We start from the raw sequence: 20,332 nt of genomic DNA, 5'->3' as shown, positions 1-20,332 counted from the left end.
TATTACGCATCAATAAGTGCGAAGCACGCTTTAAAATACGATTTAATTTCGATTACATAAACTTTCTTAATGATCAAAGTGAAAATGTTTGATCGTGGCTGTCCTTTTTTCTCTTCTTGTATTACGTTTCCTTTGATTTCGATCGCGACGAAAATGAACGTAATCTCATTAAACAGAAGTAGAGAAGCCACGATTTATTAAGAGAACCCTCGTAGAGCGGTGTCACGCATGACGTAACTTATGGTTGGACAGCGATGCGAACGATATAGAGTACGAGAGAATAGCCGTATATGTATAACGAAGGTTATGGTGTTACCGGTGGATGCTGGAGTGGCAGGGTGTCCAGTGACTCCCATGTCGGCTTGTTATCCGGACCGCCCCATCGTTATCTGCAATTACCCCAAAACAGCCCCTAGTTTATAAATTATAGACCATCCCCATCCCCTATCCCCTCTCCATCTCTATATCTATTCCTATCCCTATCTTTTTTCCTCTTTCCTCATTCCGTTCGTATCTCGAACCCCCGCCAGGATCCCATCTGTCATCAAACGCAGCCAATTACGCACAATTATTTCGGCAACCACCCATTTCGTATCGTAATATCTCGCGTCATTGACATTACACGTTGTCGCGTTATCTCTCTCAGGGAGTACTTTTATAAGACATTCGAAGATTCGAGATTAAGAGGCGTAGGTAATCCTCGGTTACCGACGATCTTTTCGAAAGATTGGACTGTCTAGCCGGCCAACCAGTAGAGGGACACGGATGCACGCGAACGACAATGCGATCGGCCTGCTCCACCCATTGTCGTGGAGATTTCAATAGACATTGCGACAATGAATAACGCCGGGTTGCGCAAACCCTGGGGGATTCCGCGCGGCATCGGCCATAAGCCTGCTTGACTGTACTTTTCACGCCCTTTTCCACAGGCCACCACCTGAAATTATTATGTCGCACTATCCCCTCTTTCTTTCCCAAACACGCATCTGCTATTACACCTACCTACAATATGTATGTTTATCGTGTATGTGTACGTAAGTACTTATGTACGTACAAATTATGTCTAACAGATCGTGTCGAAGGGAGATATCTTTTCGCAATTTTCGAAATTTTCGAGATGAGAAATTTCAAATATTTCTCATACATTTATCATGTATCATAAGATCGAATGATATTCTGTGTCCACGAAATATTGTATTTTAGCAAGAACTTATAAATCAATGTCGATTAAATATAATAGTTGCACATGAAACAAAAGGAAATTAAATAAATGAATTTAATGAAGATGTAAAAAAAATATTTTTTGTAACATCTTAACGTAAGTGTATAAATATATATTAATATAAAAGTAAAATCGTCGATATAAATTTTTAGTATCTCCAAAAATATGAAAAACATGTACTGGATTGTATAACAATTTTGAATTATTTCATATAAGTTCAAATAATATAAAGTTGGATACAATATAATTATATTAATTTATTTTAACATTCACACAATCATCGTGGCTTTTTACATTTTTGTGTTCGTTATATTTTTTTATTGTATTATATCATTTTATGTTATCTTTTTTCCCTATTAGATTATACATTGATTATACGAATAAGGATTTTTCTGATGCTAATATATCCGTTATTTCCATTCTATTTATTATTGCGCTCATGATATGTTCAAATACAAAATAACTGCTTAAGGGATTAATCGATCGCAAACAAACTTGTATAACAGCCTTTATTTTATCGATATGATACAATTTTATTCAACACGCTTTATCGATATAAGTACATATGTATTTCGTCTTTGTGAATTATATCTCGCGTCACGTTGATTCTTATCAGATTCAAAATTGCAGAAATAGGTCGAACTATATGATTCTCGTGATGTTATCCTCATTATTTATTTATCGATGTTCCATTCTCGAAGCTGTCGCGGCTTCGCGCTTTTTACATCGTATTCTCGTTATATCTCCCACCCCACGATCTCTTTCCTTCGTATAAATCTTTTACTTTCGCTCGCATTTCACTTTTACCTGGCATCGCTTCGCTGTTAAAACGCCTTGTAACGGGAAACATTGAAAGTCACATCGTGTTATCTTCGATCAATCGAGCTATAGCTATGAATAATATTTATAATAAGATTTACTTTAGCACAAAAATACATTTTTATAATTACACCTAAACCATAGTTTTGCATACCGACGGATCCTAAATTAGTTTATTGTAGTATCTTGAAAAATTCAAACGTGAACATCACATCACTCTGTAAAGAGTATACTAGATTTGCTAGATTCACGTCTTCCGAATTATTCGAACCGCGCGAAAAAAGAAACACACATTCCTTTATTCTGCCGACGTAACATCGTGAATCAAGTGCGATCATGTCGATTTTGTTACGGAAGTGAGACATACGATATCCATAATATCATTCTTTCTTTCTCTCTCTTTCTCTCTTTTCCCCACTCTCTCTCTCTCGTTCTCCAAATATATTAAATATTGTGTATATATGTGTGTGTATGCGTGTATGTGTGTGTGTATGTGTGTGTGTGTGTTCGTGTACATAGCATATGAGTGTATACATATTCATAAATATACGCATATGTGCAATACATGTGTATTGTATAAATGTACACGTAGTTAAATATGTATACATATACGTATACATAATACACACGAAAGTTCAACTTTAATACACGTTTGGAAGACAGAGGTTCGTGTTACGCACATATCTCTAATTGTAAGTTTATTCCTGCCGAACACGCGTAAACATATACGCTCGCGTGCAGATTACGTTTAATACGTCATCATTCGTCAACCGACCGTTCGATTCGATATATTTTCTTCCTGTTGCCTCTTTAGATGTACGCTTTTCCTTTCGTACCTTCGAAACTTTTGCAATAGTAATTGAAGACCGAATAAGATTCTCCCTTATTTTATTCCATTCTGCTCCAAAGAGGCAATAAATCTTCGATTTTTTTGCTCGATCATCTCAGGGTTTAATAAGTTTACGCGTCAAGATATGTTCACGACAATGGACTATCCATTGGCTAGAGAGTAACGAATTCGCAATATTTTAAAGGTATATATTTAAAAACACGGCACGGTCGTGAAAGCTCGCATTAATCGAGGCATGATTTCGTTTGAAGAACAAAATAGGAAAAGAAGAAAAGAAGAAAAACTGAAAACGAGTAGGATAAAAAAGGAAGTAAACAATGGATATTTGGAAAAAAAAAACTTTTTTTCTAAGGAATGAAGTAGTTTTATGACAAGCTTTATCGACCGCGTCCTAAAATATTTACATGATATGTTACATCGAGAATTAGAAGATAATAAATGAAATGACCTATTCTAGCGATAATTTTGTGCATGTAAAATGCAGGTACGACACCTCGAATCATGATTTATAAATTATATCAATTTTTTTGTCTCACCGTTTTTTTTGTTCACCTCGTTCGCTCGAAGTAAAACAAACAGTGAAAACAATTTTCTAATCTAATAGCGTTTATAATTAATTCAATCGTAAATGTAAAAGTAAATGTAATATTTGAGTCTTCTTATTTGCAATTTTAGACGTTTACGGTAACGTCGTATGTGTAGATACTATATACATTTAAAATCAGAGTAAATTATCAAATCTTAAACTAGAACCACGTGACCGATGTCAAAAGATGGGGTGTTTCTGTGATGAAAACCACGCACATCTATTATTCGTTTCTTTAACGAATCTCATTATCAGCTGCCAATTAGGGCTTGCTTTTCTTAAGGTTCCAAAGATATCGTCGAAGGTTCGGTGTAATTTCACAATCATAATCGAAACAAGATATACGTATATCAAGATTTAGCAAATTATCGAAAATTGCACCAATTCGGATATATATATCATAACATAGATAGGATTAATTTCTTTCGACCTATATAATTATGCTAAAACGATATTTTTCACGTCGCGATTGCAAAATACGAGGCGTGAAATAAACGCAAACGGGAAGCAAGCTGTCTTATAATAAAGTTTTATCCTCTGAGTTGTTCTCTTAAATAATGTTAAATTATATAATTATATCTATATAGTAATAGTGGATTAGTATTCGATATTTATCGATACAACCATCGGAGCTTGCAAACACGAATTTAACACGAACACGTATTTTGCAATATTTATTCGAAATACGCGATATAGTTGTTGTACAATTGTTTTAATCCATTTTAATCGATTCTTTTGCAATCAGAAAATTTTTCAAAGAAGAATTTAATACCGATCTAAAAATAAAGAAACTAAGAATTTAAAACCGAGGAAATTCTATTTGACACGATACGCCTACGCTTTGTTTTACGATCAATATTAGCTTCGAACCAAACAATTCGATAAAATTTTACGATTGTTAGAGAATCGGGTAATTAGAAGGAAACGATATTTCTTCGATAAAAGTTTTTTTTTCTATTGTTGCCTAATCTTCTTGTTCCTTGTTTCAGTCGGATAACTCGACGCGAGTAAACTAAACGCGAACATTCTATGAAATTCAAGAATGAACGCTTATACCGATGACGTTGTCGATCAGTCGAGCAAAATACCGTTGTATCACGACGACGACGACGACGACGACGACGACTACGCAACTAGAGAAAAGGATCTCGTAGAAAAGATTGGTCGTCTTTTAAATAACATCGTCTTAGGCAGCGTTTCCAAAGAGCCCTTATTCCATAGTATCATACTTGACTTTCTTCACTTTGAAATAACGATAGGCCGCGTAACCGGCAATAGTAAGTAGAACGGCAGCAGCCAAAGTCGAGCCAACCGCAACAGGCGCGGTTTCGTCCCTAAATCCTCGTGCGCTTAATGACGTACACGAGAATTCCGCTGCAAATTCGTTATTCTTGAATTTAAACGGTTGCAGTTTCATATCTCTGAAATTTCAAACAAATTCATCCATGGATATCAACTATAGGAAGCTTAATTTTTACATAATTATATACATAATATATTTCCTTAATTAATATCATAGATGAGAAATTAATCGAATTTAATACCTGAGGAGCAATTTGGCGTGATTTTTCCCATCTGTCAATGGAATTTCTGTCTCACCATTGCAAGCGTACGATTTTCCAACTGGTGTCGGGAACAACATGGAGCTATGCTTTTGTCCAGTGCTCAACCTTATTGTCTTATCTTGTACAAAAACAGATTAAAATTATAACATCAGCGAAAAGAATATTCTGCGCGATGAGACCACTATCCAGTTCGACTTACTTGGTTGATCGATATGTTCGAAATGCCGATCACTCGAGTTATATGTAAGTTCGATTTTCTCAACGTACCATCGTTCGCCACCAGGTGTCTGAAAAATAGTTTTCTTTTATTAATTCACAATTATTTCCAAATTGATTGGAATCCAAAGATTGAAACAATTTCGATCGATGATACGCCGATCGATTTAGAAGAGGATAGAAAATTGTCGCACATAAAGGAAGTGAAATGTCTATATATCCGTAAATGAACGGAAGGGAAAAAAGGGCTTGTCATCGTATCGATTTATACGAAAGAAACAGAAAGAGAGAGAGAGAGCTTTTATGATAACGTAATATTCGTGACCCGGGTCGTTTCTATGAATGAACTGTTTAGCTAATAGCATATGAAAAGAAAATTATAGTTGCGTGTCCATGCAAATTATTCTTATCAATTCATCATCCCAAGAACTCTTCTTAAATAATATATTTCTAGTTTAAATAATTTAAAAAATTTAACAAAGAAAAATTATTCAACGAACATACAAATTATACGAAACTGTTAGAAATAATTGAACAAATTTAAAAATAATAATCACGGAATTTTATGAAAATAAAAAAAAATCCAAATTTGATATGATTACCTTTGCGAAGCTCCATGATAATAAGAATGCTTTCCATTTAAGTGACATCGTCACTGTATTTTCGTTATCACAATTGCCGGTCACAGTGGCATCATTTGGAACGTAAATACTCACTTCCTAAAAGAAATAACATTAAATAGTTTTCTCATTTTTATATTTATTTATATATACTATTATGTATTACTCAAGACAATAAAATCTTACTTCATCATCTCCGAATTTTGTTCGATATTTCACCGTAATCAGAGCATCTACTTGTAAGAGAATACAAGCTTGTCCATTACTGCGATCCAAACGATACAAAGGTTGCTCCGTGGAAAATGACCTATGTGTCGTTGATGATTCCAAAGACATCGTTGTAGTACTCTTCAGTTCGAAATTTACCGCCGACTTTAAAATAAATCAACTTTAAAGTTATTGTTTGAAATGTGATAAATATTTATTTTAATCAAATTTACATTCTTTCGATAAACATGAACGATTAAATTTCCTTTCATTTTAATAAAGATTTGTGTTTCGTTATTTAAAACCATTATCATATCATATATATAAATATTATCATATACTCTTTAATGTATAAAACATATATATTGTTACATATATATATGTTGTTATGATTAGAATACATAAAATATATAGCATATACAATTCTGTGGAAACAAAATGAAATCTAAAAGATATAACAAGATAAAGTTATCAGATTGAATTTGCATCTACATCTAATCGATACTTTTACTCGATCAAAAAAATAAGTGCGAATAAATTTTAAAAAATGCAATATTCATATATATAGTGTATTAGTATAATCTCAAGGAATGCTAAAAAGAGTTTAGATCAATTTTTCCATTGAGATATAATTTTGTTCAACGATAAACCTGATATTACGTTCCCACGGCAAAGCAATTAGTATTAAGAATTCATTTAAATAATTATTCAGATATAGGTATCAATTTCAAAGGAATCGCTGGAACTAAATACACGCATTCATTATATCGAAATATGCATTTATCAAAATATTATAAAAGGAACAAGTTTTATTATATCATTAATAAAATTAAGAATCGTTCACGTTTCAAGATGATATTCTTACCAGAGATTGTTTGGATTTGGATACAGGCAAATCGATGACAACTTTTGGCGTTCGACGTGTCGTATATGGTTGATCATCTAATTTTTGTGGTATCGACGAATTAGGCACGCTGAACGCCGTATTCAAGACACACCCTGAAGAAAAAAATCGTTTATTAGAAAATAAGGTAGGTTTCTTGATCATTTTTTGTAATTACTATTCGTCAAAAGAGTGCGCGCGTCGATAACTTTTCCATTAAGAGTTTTTCATTTCTCTGATAAAAGATCGGGGTGATTAACTTTAGAAAAAAATATCTCGTAGAAATGATGCAACATATTGGTTAAACGATTTAATAATAATGTTGTAAAATGTTTCTAAATTCTTTCATTGTGTCTTTTATATTTATTCAAGATGATGATGCAATTTAATTGTCTTAATATAAAGATCAGTATTAATTGGTATGATGATATCATGACAATAGAAACGATGATACGATTGTGATCGAAGAAATTTTAAATCGAAAAAATTTTAGCGAAATTTAATTAATAGATTTGAAATATAATATATGAACTCTCAAACTTTAATTGTTCAACTAAAAGTCTACTAAAGTCAATTAAAAGTCTAGTGTATCATTTTATAACATAAGACGAAATTCAAAACAATGTAAAAATAATCGAGTTTAATCTTCAAAATTCTTCATTGCAAAGAGATTAAATACACTATTATCTCGTTGCAAATTAACAATATTAACAGCAAGCTAATTGAGAAAACTCACAGAATATAAATATTGTTTTAGTGTTATCCATACGGCGTGGCATCCTTTATAGCCAACAAATTCGGTAATAAATATTAAATAAATACTTGATTTGGTCTGATTATATAGCACGCAAGACGATTTCACTTGAACAACGTACGTAAAGCTTGTGAACTGAATGCGAAAGCTCAGGCGCGAATGGATCGATAATTGTAGCTTTCAGCATGCGCTGCGAAGCCTTTCTCTATACATGTAAACGTAGAAAAGCATAAGAATAAAATTCGTTCAATGGTTCTCTTCACGGTGGCGTTGTTGGAGATATTAAGCGTCGGCGTCGATGTTGACGTCGACGTTGGCGTTGGCGTTAAAGTTCACATCGGCTCGATATCGACGTTCATTATTATATACGCGTTTTAACTAAACTTCTCGATTATGATCTATACCATATTTATCTATATATTGAATGTAATTGTAAAGATAAATCGCATTTATGTTTAAAGTTGTTAAATCAAATCAAAAATAATATTTATATAAAAAGAAAAGTAAAATATTCCGTTTTATTTGCAATATATAGGAGAAAAAGAAGTTATAATAGTTATAATTATCTTTATAATGGAAACTGAAAGAATATTGGTGATTAATTATTTTTCTAATAAAAATTTTTGTTTTAAATGTTACTTAAATAAAATAAAATCATATAACAAAGCAATTTTATTTAGATTAACTTGATACATATAAACCATATTATTGTTAAAAAAAAATCGAATTAATATATAAATAATATTTCATTATTACTTTTGTAATATTCAACTAAGTCCATGACATTTCACATAACATAAATATCCCTTATATCTATTGTAAAATCATTTACGCATTTTCTTCAATTATTTTGTATTCTATTGTTAATTACTTTTTCTTAATGATATTCATAATATTTATTCAAAATAACGTAATATTAGAAGTTGAGAGATTCTAAGAAAAAATTTATTGAATAAAGCTAAAATGTCAAAAGTTGAATTTTGCATATTTACACTTAAATTTAAATACAATATTCGATTCTCGAAACAGATGGCGTACTTATATCGCGAAAATACTTATCTGTTTGCATTATCCTCCACCAGATGTCTATATGCATGTTTCAATGCAACAACAACGATTCGTTTCTATGTTTCCATCGGTCACGATCTCAACTCAGAGATAGGGGCAAAACAAGATAGTTTTCACTGTGAGTAAGCTCGAGTTCCTTTTAAAGGTGAAAAAATTTAAATTTTAACTGAATTCTTCATTCGTGGAGGTACAAATTCATGGTTGAAAAAAATCATTAACGCATTTTTCGAGTGGGGGACTATGTTGACTCTCAGAGTAAGGGTCGAAGGAATATCAAGGGCTAAGTGAATTGCGTAGTGAGAAGAAAATTATTTCTGATTTACAGGCGAACATCGCCGATCGTTTTGCAGTTATCGCCGTAGTTCGATCGACCATTCAGAATTTCTTGATTGGAAAGAATTTTGTTACATTTGCTAAACCTCAATCAAGAATGTCGTTCGAAATTGAAAAACGTAAGACATACGATCATTTTGTTTATTTTGGTAGTTATGTAAATGTTGATCGTTTTGATTGTTTATTGCAATTGAATATAAGTTACGTCATCTCAAAATATCAAATATGAAACAATATATATATAAAGGAAAATGTCATGAAATATCATTGATTATTATTATCTGTGTTAAACAGAGAAATTCTTGAACATGCCGCCAGAAGAAAAAAGGAAATACTATAAGGGAATTATAAACACGATAGACGAAATACCAACATGGTTCCAATACTGGAATAAAAATAAAACAAATATAAATATGATTGATCTCGAAAAAATTGAAAAGATCAACGAAGAAATGGCTAATAAAATTTCGATATGGCAAGGAGATATTACATCTCTTGAAATAGATGCGATCGTCAATGCAGCAAACTCGAGTCTTCTTGGCGGCGGTGGAGGTATATTAAATCATTTTTTACAATTAAGAATTGAAATAAAGATACGAGCAACATGTTAAAAAAATATTTAATTATTCTATAGTTGATGGAGCTATACACAAAGCTGCTGGACCTAATTTGAAAAAAGAATGTGCTACTTTAGGTGGATGTCATGTCGGTGAAGCTAAAATAACCGGTGGTTATATGTTGCCAGCAAAGTGTTAGTATATTCTAATATAGTAAAGAGAATACTAGTTATGTAAGTATAATATTTTAGATGTGATTCATACTGTTGGTCCACAAGGGGAAAAACCAGAAAAATTAAAGGAATGTTATGAAAACAGTTTAATCGTTGCTAGAGAAAATCAATTGCGCACAATTGCTTTCCCTTGTATATCAACAGGAATTTATGGATATCCACAAAGACCAGCAGCTAAAGTGGCTTTATTGACAGTCAAGAAGTTCCTAACAGAGAACAAAAACGCTGTAAGATTTTATGTTAATAAAATATAATATGCATTGATATATTAAGATATTGATATATTTTTCAAATTACAGGTGGATAGAATAATTTTTTGCCTATTTTTGAAAACCGACAAAGATATATACGAAGAATTGTTACAAAAATATTTTGCTATTGATTAGATTACTCTCTAACAGAAGTATCCCATGTTTTGAGATTAAACTCGAAACAAACAGAGTGAAACTGTATCAGTATACACATCGAATAATATTCATAGAAAAATATCAAAGTAATATATTTTTCCTAGACATCTCCTCTATTCAAAACGTGTTGGAAAATCGGTTATCCGGTATTTCAAAGATTATAAGTATAAGTGATTCAAAAGTTCGCGGGTAAACGTATCGTTCGTTGTCGCGAAGCGTCGGTGATTAACGCGATCGCAGCGCTGCAACTTTAGAGCTCATCCGCATCGTGTTTCGACCCGACGACGGTACGTCGCCATCTTGAAAAATCAAAGTGTGGTAATGTCTGTATGTGGTAATAGGTGGGGGACGGTCGTTAATGTGGTGCGTCTCGTACGGAAAATCTGTCACAAATGGGTAAATATCTCTTGTATTGAAGCCGTTCAATTAAAGGATCATTCGGTTTTGGTTTTTATCGCGTCGATCGAAACGTGAGAACACTAGCAAAAGAAGCACACCCATAGCTTCGTAGTGCTCTTGCCGATCTGTCGTGGCGAAGGTGCGTTCTCTCAACGAAGATCGCGGCTAGTGAGTAGTGCTTGCATTCAAGGAGTACAGTGTCATTTCTGTGGACAGTTTTTAGAATTTTAAGATCGATTAATACCATTCGGATTGCGTTTTCATCATCTTGTCGTTAATAAAGCAATATCGTCGCGTCGTCGAATCTCGAAATATGTGCGTATGCGCGTTCGCGGCGTGAAAATTATCAGATTCGTCGGCTTGCTCCAAACAGTTAAAACGGGACTAAAATATTAGGATTTCATGATAGAAACGGAACATAGGTTATATGTCGGTAACGTATCCTCTTACTCGATCGCTCGGACAAGGCGGACGTACGGACGGAGTCCCGTAATCCTGAATGGCCGCCGCTACCGCTTTCTAGGTTACTGACGGACATCCAAAGAGAGCGACAGAGAAGGAGCGATTGAAATAGAGAGAAAGAGCAGGCACTAGAGTGAAAGAGTATACGTGCACACGAGTGGGATAGAGAGTGAAAGAGTGAGAGATAGATAGGAAAGACAGTATAATAGAAAGAGTAAACGAGAGGGAACGTCGTGTAGAGAGGAAAGAATAGAATAGTCGCAAAGAGAAGAGAAGAAAAGGGTTGAGAAGAGAAGGGAAGGGACGGGAAGGGAAGGCAAGGGAAAAAAAGCAAAAAGAAAAGAAAAGAAGAAATGGGAAGCGAAGAGAAAGAAAAATAGCAAGCTATCGCGCGCATTCACAACTTTAAACGCAATCACCGATGTGTGACCTCCGAGGTATCCGATCATCACCGTTTTTCGAGTGTACTTTCCGTATTCGCCACCGATTTCGGATCGGAGACTCGTTGCATGTGGCAGACGAAGCTTGAATCGCTGGTGCTGCTACTGTCGCTGGTGCTGCTACCACCGCCGCCGTCACCGCCACCGCTTCCACCGCTGTCCTCGTCAAGCACCTCAACTTCAACGCCGAGACTTTTACCTTAGATAAACGCGTGCTGCTTTCGTACTCGTACGCGTGTATATGCATCTCGACGTGTACGTATTTTAACGGACTAGTGATCCCAGAACGTGTTGCGTCCTAGCTAGCAATACAAGTGGGTGTGGGTTTCGTTCGTATGACTGGCGTGTATGCATGCGCGTGTGTCGCGTCTATGTGCCGTGCCGTATGTAATTGCGCTCGCGCGCACTATGGCCATATACGATCGCTCGTTTGTGTGTACATTCGTGTAAGGATGGTAAGTATCGAAAAAGTCAGACTCGAATGGAAGAAGTTGTCTACGAAGCATGTCACGAGAATTTATTTATTTTGCTCATTTTTTTCTTTCATTTTTTCTTTTTGCTATTTTTTTATTTGAATCAAAGCTCATAAAAAATTTCTCTTCAACTATTCATTAAATTTTCATCGTTAATTTCGCTCACTAGACCTAACCCCACATTTTACTCATTCTCTGTCACGAGCACACCTCGAGGCTAGTTGGGGAGCGCGTTTCTCGTTGACGTATCGCCCCGCTATCCAAGCTATATACATATATACAATGAACAAAGTAGCGTATATATTTCGTGGCATGTTCAACACCGACCAACGTACGCGAAACCGATATGGCTGTAAAAAACGAGGGATCGACATTCACTCATCGAAACAATGCGTATGACAATCATATCGTTTGCTAATATTTACGTGTGATCAAGATCATTTTCGGACTATGGATATCAAATTTTTTTTCTAATTAAAATATTTTTATTTTTTTCTATCTATAAATTTTTCTTTATTCTTTTCATTGTAAATTAATTGCATTTTTCAATCAAATTTTTCTTAATTTAAATGTATAAAGAATTACTATTATAACATCCGCTTATTGATCGATTGATAGTCATAAATAATGTTTCTTTATGTTTCTATCCTCTATGTTATTAAACTATTATTCTTTCCTTTCTTCAAACATATTTTTTCGTTGCAATTTTTTCTCTATATTCTGATTTTATTTATTTATTTTGAAAGAATTGATTTTTTGATACTTTGATTCAAGAGTATGAAAAGTTAATATTGCAGCAATAATAATCGATTCGATTGGACATCACTCGTAGAACTTTACGCAATTCGTTCGAATGATATTGCAAATATTGATCATTTCCAACAATCCCTTTGTACTTTCACGATCATGTTCACGATAATCAAGATATTCATCGTTTATGTTAACTTTGAGCATTGTTCTTTGAACGATTGCTCTGTTTCGTAAGAAACAAACACGCTTGATATGTGAAAACTTGGCATTTTGTTGTTATTCGTGTTCCAATTTTCTTTCCGTGTTCATGATATATATATATATGTATATATATATATGATTATATATATATATATATTAATTAAGTATTACCGATTGCCAAATACATATGTTCATCGTTATTATCATCATAGATTACATGACTTAGTGTCACATTTTATATTTGCTGTTCTTTTCTAGATTTCACAAGTTATGCTCGATTCGAAAGAACTATACAACAAACATGTCTTTAATAAACCAGTCCGCAAATAGGGATGGATAGTAATAGATAAAAGGGAAGGGGGATATGAGTGTTAGTTATTACACGTTAGCCAACGATTTATTCTTGGATTACATTATGGAACCCTGCTTCATACGTTTATGTAATAGTCTTGATCCGTGGCACAATCAATGGAAAAGCAAAACAAAGCAAAACAAAAGAAGAGAGAAACTTTTTTCGTAATTTCGTCGAATTACAAAGCCGAAATAGAATAATTAAATTTTCGAAATAAAAGCGATTATATGTAACGATTATAGAGGGAGCGGCGGTTGGTTTAAGAAGTTTCAAAGTAGTTTGACGATTCAGGTTTTATGTGCGTGATTCGACTTATAGTTATATGGTTTAAAATCTAAAATCCAATTTCGCTTAACGCTTCGTACAATCTATATATTTTCGATTATCAATATTTTTCTTGGCTTTACTCTTTTTTCGTTGAATAAGTTTAGCGCATTGTGTGATTTCCGTCACAGCCATAGATATTTACAAATATCGCGCGCATATTTTATAATCGATTCAAATAGTTCAACATAAACGCACGCGTTTATTTTCCACCACGAAATTTCCAATTGAAGTTTCTTTCAGTTTCTTCAAATAATTTGCATTCACTTTCAATGATTCTATTATTAATTTGAAATATCTTACAGGTGTTGACTAAATATTAAAAGTATATTCAAAACACTTGTCTCATCTTCATTAAGAATCTCACTGTTAATGAAAACCATTTTTTAACTTATATATAATTGAAACGATCTTGATAATCATAAAGAATTTAACACATTCCGATTTTTTTCTTAAAAAAAGCCAAATTTCTCTTTGTTATAATAATATCTATTTTTCCCTATTTATAATAATATTGATCTATGTTTTTATCTCATAAAGTGATTGATTAAAAACAAAAATGTGACAATAAAAACAAAAATATTCTCGCTTAATGTTTGTAGCGATGTTATGAAAACTTTATAGTCGCGCATTGATCAATTCCAAGGCAGGCAGCATCTTTTTTTATAATCTTGTTCCTTGATTATTTGAACGAACCAAACATTGATCAATTGGTTTTACGAATTGATTTGTATCGTCATGTAACAAAAATAATACTTTAAATGAATTAATAATCTTGGTGCTGAGGGACAACTTTCGCCAATTTTATTCCACTCGAAGAATTTACATTGGAGCACTTGAACGAATAAATACGCATTGAAATTGAGACATTTATTATTTCTTTCATCTTTTCCTAGAAATCGAAGCTATAATGTCACTATATGTTTTTTTTTTTCCAAGAAACATGGATGAATTGTGTGATTAAGCGATTCGTGCGTAGTATCGTTTATTCGAAATAGGTGCAAAAGCGCAGCGAATGTAATGTTTTCTCTTTACTGTTTAAAACGCCGCTTTCCCTGACTCGATGCATTTACACACGACACACGCGATTTTCGTATTTTCCGACATCTCGTTCGCTCTGATTACACGAGACTGTATGCGATAATAAACTTTTGCTATGAATTAGAAAAGCGAAAGACGAAATTGGCCAGATGTTTCTAGAAACAAGGTATAATTCACTTTCGCCTACCTGTACATATTTCTATAGGTGATTTAATGCAACAGCGTCCTCATTCGTGTCAGATCACAAAATATCGAATTTGTATCCCACTCCGAAGATCAACATAAAACGATGTTTATGCAAAATTGATGCATAACTGATAGACTGAAACGTAATTGTAGCGAAACAAGTCGAAAGAACATTTTCTATCTATACGTTACGATCACTATTATTATCGACGGTAAACGTCACGTTTTCAATGGAATGGAAAAGATTTTCGCGTTTGTTTGCCGGATTGCATACCATTCACGCGTCATGGATTCACGGTGAAGATTCACGCACCACAACGGAGAAGGTGCGTTAGAATCGCGACCACGCTCGGCCGACCGAGTTACTATTATAGAGCAGTTTAATGATCGTCTATGAGCCAGATGCGCAATGTTATCGCTCATGTCAGTCCGTCGTTCGTTGCGAAAATAGCCGTACTTTTGCTCATCTTTCAAAAAAGGAGATATATTTTCGCAAGTCATTGAAGCATTTCGAATTTATCTCCGAAAAAAAAAGATTTTAATCAAATTGCATAAATATTCTGTTTCAGGCGTAAGGGGAGAGGGTGCATCGTCGAAGCGTTGGAGGGTTTGAGGCAGTAAAACTGGCTGGCCTACAATGTCCGCTAGTATGCGGAGCACTTTGCAAACTGTTCCAGAATCAGTGCCGGCCGACCACGTCACAAACTCCAAAGTAAGTACGAAAATTTATGGGAAAACAAAACCCATTAAACTCATGTAATCGTAACTGTTCTCTCGAAGATGAAATGGCTCATCGTGTTTTTAAAAATGTTACGAATGCGCGATTTTGTATCTCGTGCACGTTCCATTTCGAACCACAATAGAAGAAAGAACACGATCGCTATTTCATCGATCGATAATGTGCCTTGTCACGCAAAAGTGTTAAGGGTATGGTTGAAGGTTGAATGATTACGTTCAGAAAAAGATTTGCATTTGCGGTGTCCGCAAAACAGAATTATTTTGTTTGAAGCTTCGCATCGAAGTTGCGGTTAGAAAATAGTAGAGGAAAAAAAAATATGATCGTTTAAAAATAAAAATTGAGTCAAAATAAAATTAGTTTACCGTCAGTGTAACGATCTGAACGTAATCGTGTGTATTTGATTATGTTGCTCTGTTGTGACGGATGCGTAATTCAAGGGTGCTTCGTGACATGTTTCATTAACGGTTCGGGGTACCGCAGAGTACTAACGTAATATTTATCGATAAAAAAAAAGATCGAGAGTCTGATTGTAAGAAAAGAAGGAAAACATATTTCGCGCTTACGATTGAAGATTCGTGAAATCGATGTTGTACTCAATCGGAAATTGCAAACGTTACCCGAATACTTGATTTTTACTCGGTCGAATAGGTCGGATTCTGTTTCGCGCATCGAGATATCGTGCAATACCCGATGACTCGGCTGAACAGGTTTCCACGATTGGTTGCTTTCGAATTTTCTCTCGGTAATGTGGTCGGTCGGTGGCCGAGTTTATTTTTTGAATCAATTGCATCTTGCCAGTTTTCATATCATATGCGTCATATAGTTTAATAGAACTTGAATAAGTTAAATTGATATCTCGTTATATTCACTTCGTCAATAATTGTACATATTCGATAATATAATTTATTTATCATTTGATTAAGTAGTTGAACGTGCATCGAATATTCGATGTTTGATGATTGGAAAATTTCTATATTTTTCCCATCCCAACTATACAAGGATGTATACTCGGTTAGTATCTATATTATTATTACTATACAAATTTTTTCATTTTCTCTTTCCAATTATTCATTAAATGATTATCAAAAAGAAAGTTAATCGGAAATACATTGCATCATATTAAAAAAATATTGAATTAGCAATTTTCGAGAGAGTATCATCTCGAGAGTATCATTTTATATATATATATATTTGATTAGAAAATTCTATTTATTAGTTTACATGAGATGCCTTTTCCTTTGAAAGAGGATAAGAGAAGAAGAGAGATAGAAGAAAAATCGTCAAATTGATGAAACTTATCTAGTTCTACGGTGTTTCGACGAGAATGTTTCGCATTATAAATTCGTCGGTCGAATTGTAACGAGAATCGGATAGCGCGTTGGGCAGAATTGTATGGGCGCTGATTCGTTTACAAAGATCGCGTGTGCAGTATACCAGTCGACTCGCGCGACGTTCCTCCTTCTTACTTTCTTTTCATCTTTCCTTTTTCATCTAATCGTCAGAATTGCTCTCTTTTCGTCGACACGCTTATTCATTGGCGTTGATAATTGTTTGTTGAGCTGAATATCAGCTGGGAATGCTATGTAACAAGAAGTGAAATATTAATTGAAGAAACGAACTAAAAAATCCAATTGTTCTTATTCTCGAAATATCATAATACGGTCAATCCAATAATTCGTATAATCGAATGAATTGATTATAAGGAATAATCGATCAAATGTATATAATATTGCGAATAGAAAATGATTACCTGTGGATTTGTTGGTAAGAAAATATATTACTAACACGCCCTCGTTCTTGATGTCGGGGTTATCGGTTCACCTTGAATTGCTTGAATTCGATTGACCGCGAACTTTGTGCTCGCTAGCTGTTGCCTAAGTTTAGCCACTATCTTAAACGAATTCGTTTATAATTATTCGTTAAGTATGAATCTAGTTCACGGCATTTCGCCAATTCGTCGCAGATTATAATGCATATAGCGAACCATACATGCAGATCCTTTCTTCCTTTTGCAAAAAAAAATTATTATTCAATTTTTTTATAATTACTTAATTTTGTCATTGAGATTTGATTTGTATTGTCTCCATTTTAATCTTTCATCGTTTATAATCTAAATTTTTTTTTGTTTTTTTGAAAAAATATCTGTTCTTCCCATATGCAAGCAAACGTTATCGAAGAGTCTGATTATAACGAAACAGGGAAGATCGAAGAAAAGGGCGTAGTGAGAAATGAATAGAGAAGAAAATCATGAACTACGGTGCAAAATTTTTATGGTCAAACGGAAATTTATCTTCAATTCAAGTATTGTCCTGATTGCTCTATCCTCGAACTCGGTCAATCCATCCTCCATCTTCAACTACATTTATCATTGCTACTAGATACAAATATTTTTGTTTTTAACAATTTTGCACAACTATTCTATGTTGCCTTTCTCCTCACTATTATATTTTTAATAATATTTACATTGAATCACATTAATCGTATAAACACTTACATTGAATTAAATAATTTGAATTCGTTACAAAGCTCATTTATTTTTCATCGCTTCATTTTTCATTCGTCACAGACAATTTTTTGTTTCTAGTTTTCTGCATTATTTTCCAGCTTTCTTTGCAGTATAATCTTCAAACTAACTCTTCAAACATAGCACAATTAAAAGACACGAATGAAACGAGAACGGTTACTAGCTAGACAGTGCACCGATAGAGTTTCAAATTCACTTGGCAAAACTAACGCCAGATGGCGATCGTTACCTTTCTGCACGAATTCATGTAACGGGAGAAGAAAGAAAACGATACAAAAGGGCACTTGATGAGACATTTCTTAATTTTTTCTTCATTGTATCGAATGAATTTATAATATCTATGATATAAGTATTTCATTTCGAATGTCCATAGTTTTGAAAACATAGGGATAAATAATATTGTTCATTAAATGTATGTAAATAATGTTACTGTTTTTATTAATTTTTATTCATGCATATCAAATAATTTATAATTTCACGATTCGATTTGTGAACGCGAATCTTCTTTGATACAGCTATAAAACAGTATGAAACAGCTGCTAGCTGGTCAAGAACGACAGCGATCGCCATAAATGGCAGTGCAACCGTTCATTGAGAATCTATTGTCCTCACTCATACACAATTCTTTTACATTCCCCCATCTCGAGTCGAGTCAATTGTTTTCATGTCGATTTCCACCTACGGATGGTGAATAACTGCGGAACGATCACCAAACAGTGTATAGCAACGCAATATATGTATATCACTGAACATTTCGTAACGAAATCTTCGTTGCTGATTGATTCACGATGCGCAATTTCGTTATATTTTTTTTTACAATAAATGTAAATAGTTGACACAACGTTAATTTCAGGAACTCGTACATATTTCAATAAAATTTTATATTAATATTAATACATATTTACAAAATTACAACGAACGAAAATTTAAATTTTGAAAATTAGTTTTGAAAGAAAAGAAAATTACATAAAAAGTGTATTCGTGGCACGTTATGAGAATTAATTTTAAAAATTGAAACAAATACAAAACTTGATATGAAAAAATATAGATTAAGATTTATTTATTAAGTTATAAATTAAAAATTGTTAAATGAAACGAAACAGAAATTCATTCTGTTTTCGTTTCATTATTATTGTGCTCTATTTTGACTTTAACTGACATTTTGTTAATATATTTGCTTCAGTCTCTATAATATTTCAAAAATATAACACGATTATATCAATATTTTGTATATGTGTATATATATATATATGTTGTTGAAAAAAATTTAACCGAATTCAAAATATAATGTTGAGTTTGATATTTATTGAATATTATAGGTGAAACATCGTTTTTGTTCGACAAGAAAAAAAAAGAAAGAAAGGAAAAAAAGATGAAAGAAAAAATATTTCTTTTCTATCCTTACATTTAATGATATATTTAATGATAACGATAATAATAATAGTAGTAGTAGTAATAATATGTTCGAAGATTTTTGCCATAAATTGTTTATTTCAAGACATAAAGGAATGTACGATGAATCACAAAACAGATACTTTCTCCAATTATTATATAGTATTGGAAGCGTTGTTTCCAACTTATAAATACATTTTTACAAATCGATTTTGGGAATTATTTTAATAAAATTTAAAAATTTTTTCAAATTAAAAAAATTTTTAACAAATTCATGTTTATAATATAACAGACACTATATTTACCAGATTGGTGACTTTTAATTAATTTTTTTCTTAAAATATAAAATATAAAATATTAAAAGAAATATTTCAACTTAGAAACAAATGTAATGAAAGAAAAAAATGTAAAATGATTTCGAAATTGATTAATAAAAATATAAAGTATTTATATTTGTAAAAAAATTATTAATAATATATTCATAAGTTAAAAAAAGTTTCGAATATTATATTATATGTAATTACAAAAAAAATTTTAAGCTTTGAAATAAACAATTTATGACAAAAATTTTTTAAATATATTTTATATCATTTTTTGACACATTTTTTAACATTTTTAATATATTGAATACACGAGAAAAAAATATATATATATTTATTTAAATAAGTTCCAATAGATATATATAGAAAAGTAAAAAAATTAAAAGAAAATTAAATTAAAATAAAAATT

General features: G+C 32.7%; 3 protein-coding genes and 1 long non-coding RNA gene across 21 annotated transcripts in view; 2 read left to right on the top strand and 2 right to left on the bottom strand.

Annotated features, from left to right (window-relative positions):
• Nucleotides 1-1,717: 1,717 nt before the first annotated feature.
• Nucleotides 1,718-8,126, bottom strand: LOC108003528 (uncharacterized). Its single transcript, XM_017065810.3, has 7 exons — nt 7,705-8,126; nt 6,951-7,084; nt 6,065-6,250; nt 5,861-5,977; nt 5,242-5,329; nt 5,022-5,160; nt 1,718-4,898 (listed from the first exon to the last, which is right to left on the bottom strand). Exons 1-7 carry the CDS (start codon nt 7,745-7,747, stop codon nt 4,688-4,690), a joined length of 918 nt encoding a protein of 305 aa, XP_016921299.1. The 5' UTR covers nt 7,748-8,126; the 3' UTR covers nt 1,718-4,687.
• Nucleotides 8,127-8,801: 675 nt separating this feature from the next.
• LOC108003530 (macro domain-containing protein CT2219) lies at nt 8,802-10,399 on the top strand. Of its 5 annotated transcripts, none has more exons than XM_028669568.2 (6): nt 8,802-8,908; nt 9,116-9,242; nt 9,418-9,675; nt 9,758-9,874; nt 9,932-10,140; nt 10,213-10,399. In XM_028669568.2, exons 2-6 carry the CDS (start codon nt 9,221-9,223, stop codon nt 10,297-10,299), a joined length of 693 nt encoding a protein of 230 aa, XP_028525369.1. In that variant the 5' UTR covers nt 8,802-8,908; nt 9,116-9,220; the 3' UTR covers nt 10,300-10,399. The 5 variants fall into 5 exon arrangements, with proteins under 5 accessions (XP_028525369.1, XP_028525368.1, XP_061931071.1 ...); XM_028669567.2 differs by having other exon boundaries at nt 8,816-9,045; XM_062075087.1 differs by having other exon boundaries at nt 8,837-9,045; nt 9,758-9,850.
• Nucleotides 10,400-10,563: 164 nt separating this feature from the next.
• LOC108003484 (serine/threonine-protein kinase MARK2) overlaps nt 10,564-20,332 on the top strand; it is a 54,617-nt gene continuing 44,848 nt past the window's right edge. For 5 of the 14 annotated variants that reach the window (XM_062074816.1, XM_062074823.1, XM_062074802.1 and 2 more), the window contains exons 1-2: nt 10,564-10,716; nt 15,518-15,660. In XM_062074816.1, coding sequence (XP_061930800.1) covers nt 15,586-15,660 — 75 coding nt within the window. In that variant the 5' untranslated portion in view covers nt 10,564-10,716; nt 15,518-15,585. Of the gene's footprint in view, nt 12,077-15,517; nt 15,661-20,332 lie in introns of all 14 variants that reach the window. The other 9 variants (XM_062074829.1, XM_062074797.1, XM_062074810.1 and 6 more) reach the window with 3 other exon arrangements.
• LOC133666110 (uncharacterized) lies at nt 16,530-18,368 on the bottom strand. The gene is made up of 2 exons (XR_009829776.1): nt 17,438-18,368; nt 16,530-17,266 (listed from the first exon to the last, which is right to left on the bottom strand). It is a non-coding gene; the product is annotated as an uncharacterized LOC133666110 (long non-coding RNA).

Source organism: Apis cerana, linkage group LG1 (assembly GCF_029169275.1).
Source record: "Apis cerana isolate GH-2021 linkage group LG1, AcerK_1.0, whole genome shotgun sequence".
Taxonomy (NCBI): Eukaryota; Metazoa; Arthropoda; class Insecta; order Hymenoptera; family Apidae; genus Apis; species Apis cerana.
Note: the sequence above shows the minus strand (reverse complement) of the source record. Positions and strands in the feature narration are given on the sequence as shown.

Excerpts from the sequence above, each read along its gene's own strand:
- LOC108003530 (XM_028669567.2), top strand. Across the intron at positions 9,243-9,417 it reads GTCGTTCGAAATTGAAAAAC|AGAAATTCTTGAACATGCCG; the intron begins GTAAGACATACG and ends TGTGTTAAACAG. Across the intron at positions 10,141-10,212 it reads TAACAGAGAACAAAAACGCT|GTGGATAGAATAATTTTTTG; the intron begins GTAAGATTTTAT and ends TTCAAATTACAG.
- LOC108003528 (XM_017065810.3), bottom strand. The coding sequence starts at position 7,747 with ATGCCACGCCGTATGGATAACACTAAAACAATATTTATATTCT. Across the intron at positions 7,085-7,704 it reads TAAAACAATATTTATATTCT|GGTGTGTCTTGAATACGGCG; the intron begins GTGAGTTTTCTC and ends TTTTTTCTTCAG. Across the intron at positions 4,899-5,021 it reads CACGCCAAATTGCTCCTCAG|AGATATGAAACTGCAACCGT; the intron begins GTATTAAATTCG and ends TTGAAATTTCAG.